This window comes from Cebus imitator, unplaced genomic scaffold, assembly GCF_001604975.1.
Source record: "Cebus imitator isolate Cc_AM_T3 unplaced genomic scaffold, Cebus_imitator-1.0 Scaffold288, whole genome shotgun sequence".
NCBI lineage: Eukaryota > Metazoa > Chordata > Mammalia > Primates > Cebidae > Cebus > Cebus imitator.
In genome coordinates this window covers 1,245,858-1,259,546 of record NW_016107603.1, presented here as the reverse complement: position 1 = coordinate 1,259,546, position 13,689 = coordinate 1,245,858, and the positions used below count along the sequence as shown (strand labels likewise).

Here is a 13,689-nt window from a genome sequence, read left to right as displayed (position 1 = left end):
GTTGAAAGATTCAAATCTAATTAGAGCTTTTAAAATTATTGTGTGGGAGCCCCATCCCTTCAGAAAAGCCCTCTTTTTACACCAGCAAATGAAATATCAGGTTCTTTGCACTGGATTTTTTTTTTTTTTTTTTTGAGACGGAGTTTCACTCTTGTTACCCAGGCTGGAGTGCAATGGCGCAATCTCGGCTCACCGCAACCTCCGCCTCCTGGGTTCAGGCAATTCTCCTGCCTCAGCCTCCTGAGTAGCTGGGATTACAGGCATGCGCCACCATGCCCAGCTGATTTTTTTTTGTATTTTTAGTAGAGACGGGGTTTCACCATGTTGACCGGTATGGTCTCGATCTCTCGACCTCGTGATCCACCCGCCTCAGCCTCCCAAAGTACTGGGATTACAGGCGTGAGCCACCGCCCGGCCTGGATTTTTTTTTAAGAAAATATTTGGTTTTAAAATCAAAGAGTTCTGGTCTTCCATCGTTTCACTAATTGTCATTACAGACCCGAGTCTCCTTTGTCAAAATATATTTCAGTACACATTAAAGTGCGCGCGCGCACACACACACACACACACACACACACACGCGAGATACATTTAAGTCTTCAACCTCCTTTCCCCTAGCCTGCGGCATATTCTGGTTAGTTTCAACCGACAAAACAGGCGCTCTCTGGCCTAGGAGTGGAATCCATCCTCAATCGTCACAGGCTCCCCACAATTCTCTATTTGGAAGAAGGGTCCCTCTCCTTCCCTTTTCTTTTCCTTCTTTACTCAGCGTCCACCCCCGCAGCCATCTCCTCTGACTCTTTTTGTCTACATCCCAGCGTCTCGAACCACAGCGGCGGAGGTGGAGCGGGGAGAGTTAGGCAGGACGGCTAAAAGGCGCCGTTAAAGTGGGGGAGAGATTGCGCGGAGCCCACGCTAGCCCTGGGACTCGAAGACAACGGGGCTCTTGGAAAGGCGCGGAGCCTGGGGCAGCAGGGTACGTGTGCGTGGGCCGTGCCAGCAGTCTCTCCCCGCCCTCGCCACCTTTCTTGGGTGTTTCTCCACCTCGCTCCACCACCCTTCGAGGGCTTTTGGTACATTCCCAGTGATTCCAAGCGCTTAAAAGGGGCCTGGGAGGGTGAAGCCCGTAGATCTGAGCCTGATTTATGTGCACGCCGTGTCTCCTGCGACCCGGGATCCACTGCGCTGCCAGGGGGGTGGGTCTCTTGCTGTCTTTGGGAGGACATCCTTGCATTTTGGCACTCTAACGCTGGGTTCCTGCGTGTGTGTCTGGTTAGCGGTCTAGCTGGCTGTTAGGCTCCCTCGCCCCCAGCTCCTTGGCTAGCTCAGCTCCTCCACCGCAGCCCAGCAGTGAGACGCGCGCGCCGCCAGCTCCCCACGGGATGGAGCAGACCGAGGTGCTGAAGCCACGGACCCTGACCGATCTGATCCGCATCCTGCACCAGCTCTTTGCCGGCGACGAGGTCAATGTAGAGGAGGTGCAAGCCATCATGGAAGCCTACGAGAGCGACCCCGCCGAGTGGGCAATGTACGCCAAGTTCGATCAGTACAGGTGAGCGCGTTCCACCCTCAAAGCCTGGCGGCGCCCACTCACCCAGTCTGAGGAGGAATGGACTTGAGTGACGCAGCCCAGAGAGGCTGGCTCGGGGAGCTCTGGCTGCGCTGCACCCGCCGCTCGCCCTTTCGCTGGCAAGCCGCGGGGCTGGCAGGAAGCTCTTCGGGCTCAGCGACCGCAGCGCAGGCGAGAGGTGGATCCTACTGGCCTTGCTGGCCTGCGGCCCTGGACGGCGGGCAGGCGCCAGGAAGGCAAGGCCACCGGCGCGTCTGAGATTTTCTGTTCTCTCCTCTCCCGCAAACCCCTCTGCTTCCAAACCACCGGTCCTTCCTGCCCCTGGCCTCGGGAGCAATTCCCACACTCCCAAGCCATCGTTAACCCCGGGCGAGGAGGTGCGGAGAGATCGCACTCAGGTTCGGGCCCGCCTGGCACCTTAAGGAACCGTTTGGAGGGACTAGCAGAGGGTGCTCCCAGGAAAGCGCTACGTCAGGCATCGGGAGAAGTGGGTGATGATGAAGAACACAAGTCCCCGACGTCAGTTCTCCATCACTGCGCCTTCGGTCGCCTGCAGCCGGGCACCTTCTAGCAGGCGCTTTTATTCATGTAAAATAGCGTCTTGGGGCTGTCAACTGCCACTATGCCATTTCTGCTGTTCACTCTCCCAAACCAATTTAACTGATTTCTCCGACTGAGGGTTTATTCAAATCCACTGCCTGGTTTCGCAAATTAAACATAGAACCGCCATTTTTTCAGCCCTCAAAGGATCAGATTTCTCTTATCCTTGGTTCCGAGGATCTGCAATGTAAAGACCCCCTACTCCCTAGATGTACTTGAGTAAGGTATCCTGGTAAGCTGGCTTTTTTTTTTTTTTTTTTTTTTTTTTTTTTTTTTTTTTTTTTTTTTTTTTTTTTTTTTTTTTTTTTTTTTTTTTTTTTTTTGGCAGCCCCGGCTTGGTGATTAAGTCAAATCTCTCTACCAATCCTCCGGGGCCAGAGGTAAAATTTAATCACCCCGATGTGTGAGAGGTTCTGAGCAGCCAGCGTGTCTGTCCTTATGGTTTTTTGGGGTTTAGGTTTGGAAGAAAGGGGTAAGTGAAAGAAAAGAATAAGGAAAGAAGTAAGTTTGTTTTTCTCGGGAGCAGGTTCTGTTAGTCACTCTTTAACATGTAGGATGTTTGGTAAAGTTTCGTTGGCATGGGCTGTTTCAGCTGTATTTTAGGATTTGGAAAAAGTAAAGACAACTAAGTATCCCATTTTTCATTCGCAAGTGACTTGAGGAAATTCCTTTGGTTCCCACCAACTTTGTTCATGATAGAGGCCTTCTGTAGCTGTAAAAGCTACCAGAGAGTCTAGCTTTTACATTTTCCTGCATTTGTTCCAGGTAATTGAAGACTTGTTATGGGACAGGTACTCTTCCAGTCACTTTACACATATGAGGAATGGTAGGCAATGAAGAGTTTGAATAACTTGCACAAGATCTTCTATCAAGTAGCAGCTCTAGGCTCCGGGGGTCCAAATTAGCATTATTGTTCCAGAGTCTACACTCTAAACCACTATTAAGCCTGGATGGGCAGCGGTGACGGTTCTTAATCTTTAATCTTTAGAACAAGGGTATTTTCAAGGACCTTGAATTAGTCTTGATTGACAAACTGTAAATCTTTTGAAGTGCAACCAATTGGGTTGATAGATCTATTCACAGGTATCTGAGGTATACAGCTCATTAAGATAAGGGATGTAGTCCTGAGTGGGCAGTTGGGGGAAGACAGGAGATGGGAGAGAAGTCAATTCTACAGTATTTTTTGCATTGAATAGGTGCCTAGCTCTGTGATCTTGGGAGGGCCAGTGCAGAAGAATCAAGACAGAATATGCTCCAGTGTGGGCCAGGCTGTGAATTCTTTAAAAGCAGCTGCAGAGAAGCAAGAATATCCTAAGACTTCTGGAGGAAGAATTAGGATCCTTCTGCAGGAACTCAGTTTAATGTGAATTAAAGGTTGTGTGGACAGCTTCTTGTTAGGTCATAAAGAGCTACAAAGTAGGGAAAACTGAGGCTAAAGATCACTTGCTAAGTAACTCCCTCGACGATCTTGCTCTTCGGGCACTGAGGGTGGGAAGGAATGGCACAGGATGGAAGGGGCATGCTGGACAAGAGTTAACTGATGACCAAGGGAACAGAAACTCTAAAACAATGGAGTAAAGACCCCTTTTTTTTTAGCCTGATGGTCTAAATGAATCTCATAATTATGAAACTTTGCTAACTAGATGCTGTCAATAGTACAGCTTGGACCAGTAGAAACTTTAACATTGATTTTGCTTTTTTCCTGGTGGTATGGTTATGATTGTGGTTTGCAGTTTGTTGTTGGTGGTGGTGGTGATTGGTTGCGGGGTGTGTGTGTGTGTGTGTGTGTGTGTGTATCTGTGTGTGTTTGTTTGCCAGTTACTGGTTTCTCCTAATTGTAAGAGGTTGAGAGGGTTCTTTACTTCCCTAACGTAATCTCCTTTGCTCTGGTACTTAGATCAGCCACCGTGGTATTTGTGGAAGACTTTTCATTATAAGGGCTTTGAATGTGGTTTGTTTCTAGGCTTTAGTAAAACTAAGAATTCTAGAACAGCTGCCATTTAATGAAACCTTGTTTCTCAAGTCCTGATTTAGCTACAGGCAGAAATAACAAACAAATAAACAAGCAAAAATAGCAACATTCTTGTCTGGAGCAGTAATGCACTTTGCAAATACTTTCTCTGTGAAACCTACTCTATCAGTTTGAGGCTGTCACATTGACACACAATTTCATTTTTTTTCTATTTTTCCTGTGCCATTAATTAAAACTGAGCAGCTACCTCTATAAATGCAGTGGTTCAAAATAAACTGTGAAAAAGGATTTTTCATTTGTGTTGGATTTCTAATTAGAAAACTGCATTCAAAGTTGCTTAGAGGTGGAAATGTTAACATTTGTGAATAAATGGTACTTGGTGACACACTTATTTTTCTCAGTGCTTGTTTCGGCAACCAAAGTAAAACTTCTGAATATATTGTGTTTTTTTTTAGGTATACCCGAAATCTTGTGGATCAAGGAAATGGAAAATTTAATCTGATGATTCTCTGTTGGGGTGAAGGACATGGCAGGTAAAATAACATTTATTTACAGATATTTACTAGAGCATCTTTTCCAGCATATGAAAAGAATAGTACCAGGCTAGCTACAAGTCTTACAAGTACCAACAAATCTCATTTTCTTTTCTTTCTTTCTTTTTTTTTTTTTTTTTGAGACGGAGTTTCGCTCGTTTCCCAGGCTGGAGTGCAGTGGCGTGATCTTGGCTCACGGCCCACTGCAACCTCCGCCTCCCTGGGTTCAAGCAATTCTGCCTCAGCCTCCTGAGTAGCTGGGATTACAGGCATGAGCCACCATGCCTGGCTAATTTTATATTTTTAGTAGAGACGGGGTTTCACCATGTTAGTCATGCTGATCTCAAACTCTTGACCTCAGGTGATCCACCCTAAAGTTAGCCTCCCAAATTGCTGGGATTACAGGTGTGAGCCACCACACTCGGCTCTCATTTTCTAATTACTTGTTCACAATGTTCCCTAATCCCAACAAAAATTCTCATGGGAGTTAGCAGAAGGCCTTCATACATACATCACACATATTAAAACTAGTCCCCAAAATGAAATCAAAAGAGTCAGTAGCCCCTTAAGTCAACCTTACTCTGTCTTCTGTATGTGAAATTGTGTTTACACTTGACATTTGTGGTGTTTGAGGTGTGTAAACAATTGTGGGACCAAAGACCAAAGCATGGAGATTTGAAGCTAGAAAAGCATTGCAAATTCAGAAAACTTCTTTCTACTTCAAGTTAATTATTTAGTTTCTTTACTGAAAAGGCAACTTATTCTTTGAAACTTAACACCTTAATTTGTCTTTAGTTTTACATTTGACAGTTTTGTTGTCAACCAAGTATGACTATCTTTTGAAACATATCTTTCTCAGTCTTTTGAAAATGATAAAAGCAATAATTTAGATCCATTTTTATGAAAGGAAACATGAATGTGTAAGTGTTTAGAAAGTTAGATCTGTAGAGTGCATTTATTTACTCATAAGGAATTAAGTGTTTCCATTCATTCTGTCAATATTTTTGAAAGCCTCTTATGTCCAAAGTGGGACTCTTAACAAGTTCTTCTTATGCTACCTATATAGATTAATAAAATTCAGTATATGAAATGAATATAGATGCATGTATTTTAATCAACCCTGTAACCATGACTACTTCATATATTTAAATACTATTTACTCTGAGATTGCATAAATAAATCCTTTGTTTTCTCCAATTAATTTTCTCCCACCAATGTTGGAAGGTAATCATAGGTAGAGCACTCTAAATTGACAAAATGCTAACATTTTATATACAGTATAACTTTAGGATGATAATATACATACAGATGGCTTCTCTCCCACAGCTCTCCAAAGGAAGGAGAAAAGAGAGAGAAAAGCCTTGGGAAAAAAACATTAAATGTTAAGTGAATCTTCTCAGTGTGATACAATTATTATGGATGATTGTCTTAATCCTTTATAAAAGTTCTCTAATATACTTTCATAATCAAATTCTAGCCCAGATTAAGGGAGTTATATGTATTTGGGGGAAGATAAAATGTTGCTGGTTTTGTGTTTCTGTTATCAAATAGTAGTATAACAAAGTTTAAAAAAAAACTTCTTTAGTAGGGGTATGCATCAAAACTGTATCTTTTATATGAATTGATATAGATGACGTGTTATTTTATTATTTTGACCTGAACATTGTTGAACTGTAAATTGATAACATTTAAAAAATTCAGCTGAAATGGATTTTGGCCTGGGAGATGGCTTATTAACAGTGTGCACGTGTCAGCTCTGGGAAGACTGTTACTGCAGGTCTGGGTATTAGACCATCTACTGAGTTTGGTTGTCATTTTGTATACATATAGCAGTATTCATGATCATACCAACTCCCACTGCTTTCTGAAGATGCTACAGGGAAATCTAAAGGAGACATTATTTGACTGGCCTGACAAAAAATCCAATGAGATGGCCAAGAAGTCTGAAAGAGTCTTGAGGGAAAACCAGTGTGCCTACATCAATGGTAACATTTTATCCTTTTTCTAAGAGCAAATGGGAAGAAACGTGACCTTTTGTTTTAAATATTGGTTACTTATACTTTTTATGCAGTAGAACCTGGATCATGGGTCATGATTTAAAATAGTTGGGAAATGACTTAAACACAGCAGGTTTTGCTTTTTAAGCCTTTACATCTGGGTTGGAATCACTTATTGAAAACATATGCATGCAGATTAGAATCCACTGAAAAGTCATTTACTTGCCAAGACTTAAGACAGTTAAAATAAAATATGATTTTACTTAAATGGAGTCTTTCAACCAAAGAGATCAAGTTGGAAACATTAGTCTTATGTTAGAAAATAGAACAAAATGTCTGTAACTAATTAAGAATGCTAGCTAGTCTCTGTTTTTCTAAAATACATAGAGCATACCTAAAAAGTATCCTCCAGGGAAATTTTACAAAGCACATTATTGGCCAGTGATTTATACATATAGTTTTTATTCCCATTTACCTATGAGGTTGCCAATACATAGGAAGATTAAATAACTTGTCCAAGGTCACTCAGCTTTTACGTGGCAACCAGAATTTGAACCTAAGCACTTTGATTAAAAAACCTGTGCTCTTAATCAGCATGAATCCCATCTATATAAAGTATTATGAGTTTTGGGGAATATTTTTTGGCAAAGCAAGTTTTTTTCCTTCATAAATCTTACTGGCCTCCATAGTTGGCTTAAATGTGTTAGTCCATTAGTCTAGGAATCCAAGCCACTCACAACAGTCAGATGGTATAGGAATTTTTCCCTCATCACATAACACAAGGATATTAGTTTCCTATATGTCAGGAAGCTCAGATTCATTTACCCAAATAATGTGAGGGTTGCTATCTATAAGACACACCAGATTTCCAAGAACAAGTCTGTTGTCTGTACTTTCACAATAAAGCCAAACACCTTTCAGAATAATTACTTTCAGCTGGAGTCAGAGTGCTGGTGAAAATAGATCAGATCTTTAAGAATAGGTAAGCTTTTTCAAGGGTCTTCAATGCAAAAGCCTATAGAATTCAAACAGATAAGGAAGTGATATATACCAGGGTAAAGCTGTGGTGAGGTCTGGTATGAACAGGAGTATACAAACCTCATACAGTACTAAGAGGACAGCAGTGGCCACCCAGGTCCCGTGAGATCAACCTGGTTTCTTTTTCCATAGAAGTTGGAAATTCTGGTTTTTATATGAAATTTTGCCAATCAGTAAAATACTGGGTGGGATATATTATTACTGTAGGCTAATGACCCAAAGAACTTAAAAGCCACAAATTTTCAACCTCTGATTCTTAAAGTTGTAGGAGTAGGGGTGGAGATGGATAGTGATCGGGGGAAGGTACAAGAAAGAGCACAAGTGAAGGTACAATTGTTGTAAAAAAAAAAAAAAAAAAAAAAATCAAATACCTAGGAATATATTTAACCAAGGAGGTGAAAGATCTATACAAGAACTTCAAAATATTGTGTAAAAAAAAAAAAAAGGAAACTATTCAAGCACTGGGGGAAGGAAAGAAGAATGAGCTTGGACAGTGGATTTGCAGGAGGGTAAAGTGAGCTCAGAGTATGGGCCTGCAAGACCAGCTAAAAGTAAGGACTTTCTTTGGACAGCAGAGTTGTAATTGAAAATGTCTTGATTGATTTGGTAGCAGCATGCAACATAGGATGGAGGAGAAGGGAGGGCTGGGGCAAGGAGACCAAGTTGCCTATTGTAATAGGCCAAAGGTTGATGGGGCCTGGACCTAACTGGCCTTCATAAATAGTCCCAGGAAAAGTCCAGTGTTACTGTGACAGAAGGGTACACCATAATCATAAAGGAAAAAGAAGCAAAGATCAAGATATAATAATAATGCTTGGTATTAATAGTAGGAGCTTCTCTAAAGGATGGGTGACTTGTTTTTGCAGGGTCTTTGCTTGCAGGATTGTCCAGCATGCATTAGATGACGCAGGTACCTGCAGTGTTGAGCATTTGTTCAAAACTGTGCTTAAGACAGTGTATTATGAACTCAACGAGCTGCAGGATCAAAGAATTTGCAGGTCTGAGAATTAGGCCCTAGTTTAGAAATAAGGAAAATGAAAGATCCTAGAAGGTGTGATTTGTTCAAAGATAGCCTAGCTAATTAGCTAAAAGTAGAACTTCAGTCTTCCAGTTCTATGCTTCATTCTTCATTATGATGCGCAGTCATGGAGCTAGATCATAAAGAAGAAAGCACAAAGCCATGTGGGGTGCCTACATTAGCTATGCTGAATTCATTCCTTGATTAATCCCTCAAACTTTCTTGTAACTGTATAAGCTTATTAACATTTTTTAATTGAGTATTTCATCTGTTTTTTGTTGTTGTTGTTGTTGTTGTTGTTGTTGTTGTTTTTAAATCTTCCTGAAGATTGCTCTCCCAGGGCCTCTTGACTGCTTCAGCACAGATTGGTTGGTCTGTAGGCCAGGGGTGAGCTGTGATCCTGAGATTCCTTGCAATGTAAGGTTGTCATCCTCTCAAGCTTTCCCTTTGCCGTTTCCTGTGGTTGGATCCCCTCTTTCCTGATCTCATGATTTTTTTCATTCTTGATTGATGCCCTTGTTTTGGTGGTGCATATCTTCCCGTGGCTCCACAAGAAAGGATTCATGGAAGGTAAATTTTTGAGACCCCATATATCTAAAAATCTCTATATTCAATTCTTATGATTTGATTGATAATTTAGCTAGGTATGGATTAACAACTGGTAAACATCTTCCTCAGAACCATGAAGGTAATTCCTATGTCTTTTAGTTTCTAGTGTTCTTACCAAAAGCCTAGTGCTGGCTGAGCATGTGGCTCACATTTGTAATCCCAGCACTTTGGGAGGCCAAGCTGGAAGAATTACTTAAGCCCAGGAGTTCAAGAACAGCCTGGGCCACATGGTGAAACCCCATCTCTACTAAAAACACAAAAATTAGCTGGTTGTGGTGGCAGGTTCCTGTAGTTACAACTACTTGGGAGGCTGAGTGGGAGGATCACCTGAGTGGGAGGCTGCAGTGAGCGAAGATCACACCACTACAGTTCAGCCTGGACAGCAGAATGGGAACCTGTCTTTAACAAAAGGAAAAAAACAACCTGGTGCTGTTCTGATTCTTGAATCTTCCTATAAAACCTTTTTTTTTTTTTCTTTCTAGAAACTTTTGAGATTTTCTCTTTTGGTGCCTTCTCTCTGTACCCAGTATTCTGAAATTTCACAGTGATGTATTTTGTTTGATGACTCATTCATTGTGCTGGGTACTCAGTGGGTTTTTAAATCTGGGAATTTGTGTACTTCAACTCAAGAAAATATTCACAGATTATTTCTTTGAATTTTTTTTTAATTCTGTTTCTGAAACTCCTGTTATTTAGATATTAAATCTCTTGAATTGTTCCTCTGTCTTTTTTTTCTTTCTTTTCATTTTCTGTCTTTGTTCTTTTGTTCTTTGAGTCTTCCTCAGCATTTTCTGCCAACTCTTATTTTCTTGTTTATGTTTCTACCACCTCTTTTTATTTTTTTCCCCCTTTAATGGTATTTCCTCTTAGCTCTGGGAAAACATTAATGATAGGCTTTTGAATGCTTCTCCTGAGTAGTCTCTGCTGCAGGTTGCTTTTTTTTTTGCTCTGACCTCTGTCTTTCATCCTAATGGCCTTGCTCAAATGTCTGGTGACCTTGGCAATGTTCTAATATTTAAAAACCAAGCACACAAAAATTAATTGGTACTCCTGAACATGAGGGGACCTTGTCAACTAGACTTCACTTTTGGATAATCTGGCAGAGCTTTTTCCTTCGAGAACTTCCAGGAACAATATCTTTAAAGCTTTTCTCTTGAGCCAGTCAGATTCTCTGAGAAGCTGCTTCCTATCTTCTGCTTGGAAAGAAAAATCTTGTCTGGCAGCATTCTCGCAGCTTGGTGGTGACTAAAGCGGAGATTTTTACCATTGAGTATGGAAATTTTTATTTCATTCACCTGATTTCCATCAGTCCCAAGTTGATCTCTTACACTTTTTCTAGACACTAGACCTTAGTCTGCTGCTGAAAAAAAGGGAGAGAGAATTGGTAAAAGGGTTTTGAGATTCTGCTTCTTAAATAGGCTTTAAACCAGTTCTTAAATCTGTAGCCCTATTTTTATTCTCATTTCCAGAAGTACCTGGTGCTGTCAACTCCTGTGCTCTTTGGAGTTTCAAGATATAAATCAGGTTATTTCTTGGCTTTCCCCATGGATGGCTTAGCATGTAGCTTTGTCTGTTCTGTAAAGCTATCCATCTTACTTTCAAATTTCTGTTAGTGTTTTCTTTTTTCCTATTTTGAATATTGATGCCTTTTTTATTCCTATTTGAATATTCCTTTGAATATTGATGCCTTTTTTATTCCTATTTGAATATTCCTTTGAATATTGATGCCTTTTTTATTCTTTTACTGTCACTGGAGAGAGTTTTCAGAACGGAGCAGAGGCTAATGCATGCATGTCACTGACTATCTTCAGAAGTTAAGTTCTAATTAATTTCTATTCCGTATGCATCACATTTGATTCATAATCTCAGATGACTCAAAGAAATTTTACCTACAGCTGTTGTCTAGGCTCCTTTATCTATTTTCCCTCTCGGATATTGTTTAGATTCCATTGGCTTACACCGAGTAGAGAACATCAGCCATACAGAACCTGCCGTGAGCCTTCACTTGTACAGTCCGCCTTTTGATACGTGCCATGCCTTCGATCAAAGAACAGGACATAAAAACAAAGTCACCATGACATTCCATAGTAAATTTGGAATCAGAACTCCATATGTGAGTATAGTTTCTTCTAGGTTTAAATGCTCTGTAGGTTGGTGATATTACGCTGTGTATATGCATTGCTTTTTGTTGCTGTTCTAAATATTATTTGAATATTTTAAGTATTCTTGAAGAATGAGATGAATATTAACTCATGGGTAAGGTCTAATATATCTTGATTGTTTTATTTAACTTTAGAGGCTATCTTTTCCATTTATTTAAAAAACCTATCAAGTGAGATGCAAAGATTATTTCAGAAACTTCAAAATATATGCTAAAACAACCATACTTTATGTTTCTTTAAAAACATAAAGAAATGTTTTCATTTACTTGGGAAATAAGAGTAAAAACTATTATTTGTTATAACTGTTACTGCTATGACTTACTCTTCATAGTTCCAATTTACTGGGCCAACAGGAATAAGTTGCATAGTTAACCTTTGTAGAGGTTATTCTGATGATATAATAAAGAAATGTGTCCATGTTGTTTGCCAAGTTTGCTTACTCTTTGATATGCCGGTTTTACCACAAATGCGAATAGACTATACCAACATGTTCCTCCTTGAGAAGCAAGCATTCCCTACCAAAAATGAAAAGGCAACCAACACTAATATAGTAGGGCAGTCTTCCACCTCTGAAATAATTTCTTCACTTAGAGGAATATTCCTTATTTAATCATCGGAATGTCCAGAAATAGCGAATGTGTGAAGTGGAGACCAAAAACAATCCTTATGAATCTTAATGAAAGCTCAGCCTCTGAGGGAAGCCAGGGCGGAATTTTCTCATTATCGCCCTCCTTCGTCATTATCTTTCACATTCCAAACCCTAAGAGATACTCTTATTGCAAGAAAAACAACAAGGCTCCCTTGTCCTTGCTGAGTTTTCATACACTGCTGCAAAACCAGAACTATTTAGAACAAGGTACAATGTCTTTTGTAAAGATTCTTACACAGCTTTCTTTTTTTCCCTTTTTACAGGCAACTTCGGGCTCGCTGGAGAACAACTAAGGAGCACCAAACCCTCTGAGGTTTTACTTTAAGGCTCACTGTATGTTTGCCTTGGACAAAAAGGCTACCTACCATGTATGTCCAGTAATATACTTAAATAAGCCAATATTTAGATCTACTGTTAGGCAGATGCTAATTATAAGGCATTAAGTAAGCAAATAGTGCCCTCAGCTACTGCAGAAGAAAAATCCAACTAAGGAAAAAAATGTCTTTTGATTTTTAAAGGCAAGTTTTCAAGTGCTCTCCTAGTTCTATCCTCTAATTCCATTGAATCCATACTAGGAGTGTCAATGAGGGTTTTAATTGCTTTGGGAAATACCTTGGTCTCTGAACTGTAATTAGCAAGAAGTAGAAACAGAAACCTCAAACATCAAATGCTTGCTTTATTACCTGGAAGACTAAATGTAGATGTCTTTAGTATGCTTTGTATGTTCTTAATATCGGAAGATAATTTTGTGAATCTGTAGATTTTATTTTTTCAGTCTTAGCTTACAAATTTCTTTTCTATGAATAATAGAGAAACTTATGGCACTCTGCCATTTGGTAATGAAAGGAAGTACAGAGGATTTAAAGTACATGTTCCCCAAACCACAACAAACCAAAACAAAAACTCATGTCTGTGTCCCATGGTCATAGTCAAAGATTTCGTACTGCTAAAATTGCCAAATAATTTTAATAAACTGGATTTGAACACAATTTGAAGTTGTCTTTCTGATTAACATGATACAAACTTCACATAAATCAGTTTCCTAGATTTGGATATACAAAAGCACTGTGAAAAATGCTTTTATGATGTAAGAATATGAGAGAGCCAAAAAAACATTCAAAACCATCTTACCTTTTTGGACTTAATTCACTAATTCATCAGAGACACCAACCTAAGAGCCTCTTGCTATAGTGTGGCTCAGACATGGTCAGTTTTGCCTGAAAACTATGTGTCTATAATCTATATGTGTTTAAACGTGGATTGATTTTCAACATTTAAAAACTGGAGATTTAATAGAACTTGAGGAATTCTAGCTGTTCAAAATTTGAATTATCTAAACACTGGTCTGCATTGTATTTTTATTGATATTAGTTAGGTAAGCTACGATCTGCCTCTTAAATGGTCCATCCCTTCAATCTGCTGCAGTCGCAAACTCAACTATTTCTATTATTTCTTACCTGCAAATCCTGCGTATGCATTTGAGTTTGCTCTTCTGGCTCTAAGCAACTCTTTTTTTTTTTTTTTTTTTTTTTTTTTTTTGA

At 40.0% G+C, this 13,689-nt stretch overlaps 1 protein-coding gene across 1 annotated transcript; it reads left to right on the top strand.

The window, feature by feature from the left end:
- Positions 1-836: 836 nt before the first annotated feature.
- Positions 837-13,137, top strand: CDO1 (cysteine dioxygenase type 1). Its single transcript, XM_017502024.1, has 5 exons — positions 837-1,552; positions 4,598-4,675; positions 6,506-6,660; positions 11,281-11,450; positions 12,412-13,137. Exons 1-5 carry the CDS (start codon positions 1,383-1,385, stop codon positions 12,439-12,441), a joined length of 603 nt encoding a protein of 200 aa, XP_017357513.1. The 5' UTR covers positions 837-1,382; the 3' UTR covers positions 12,442-13,137.
- The last annotated feature ends 552 nt before the right edge of the window (positions 13,138-13,689 follow it).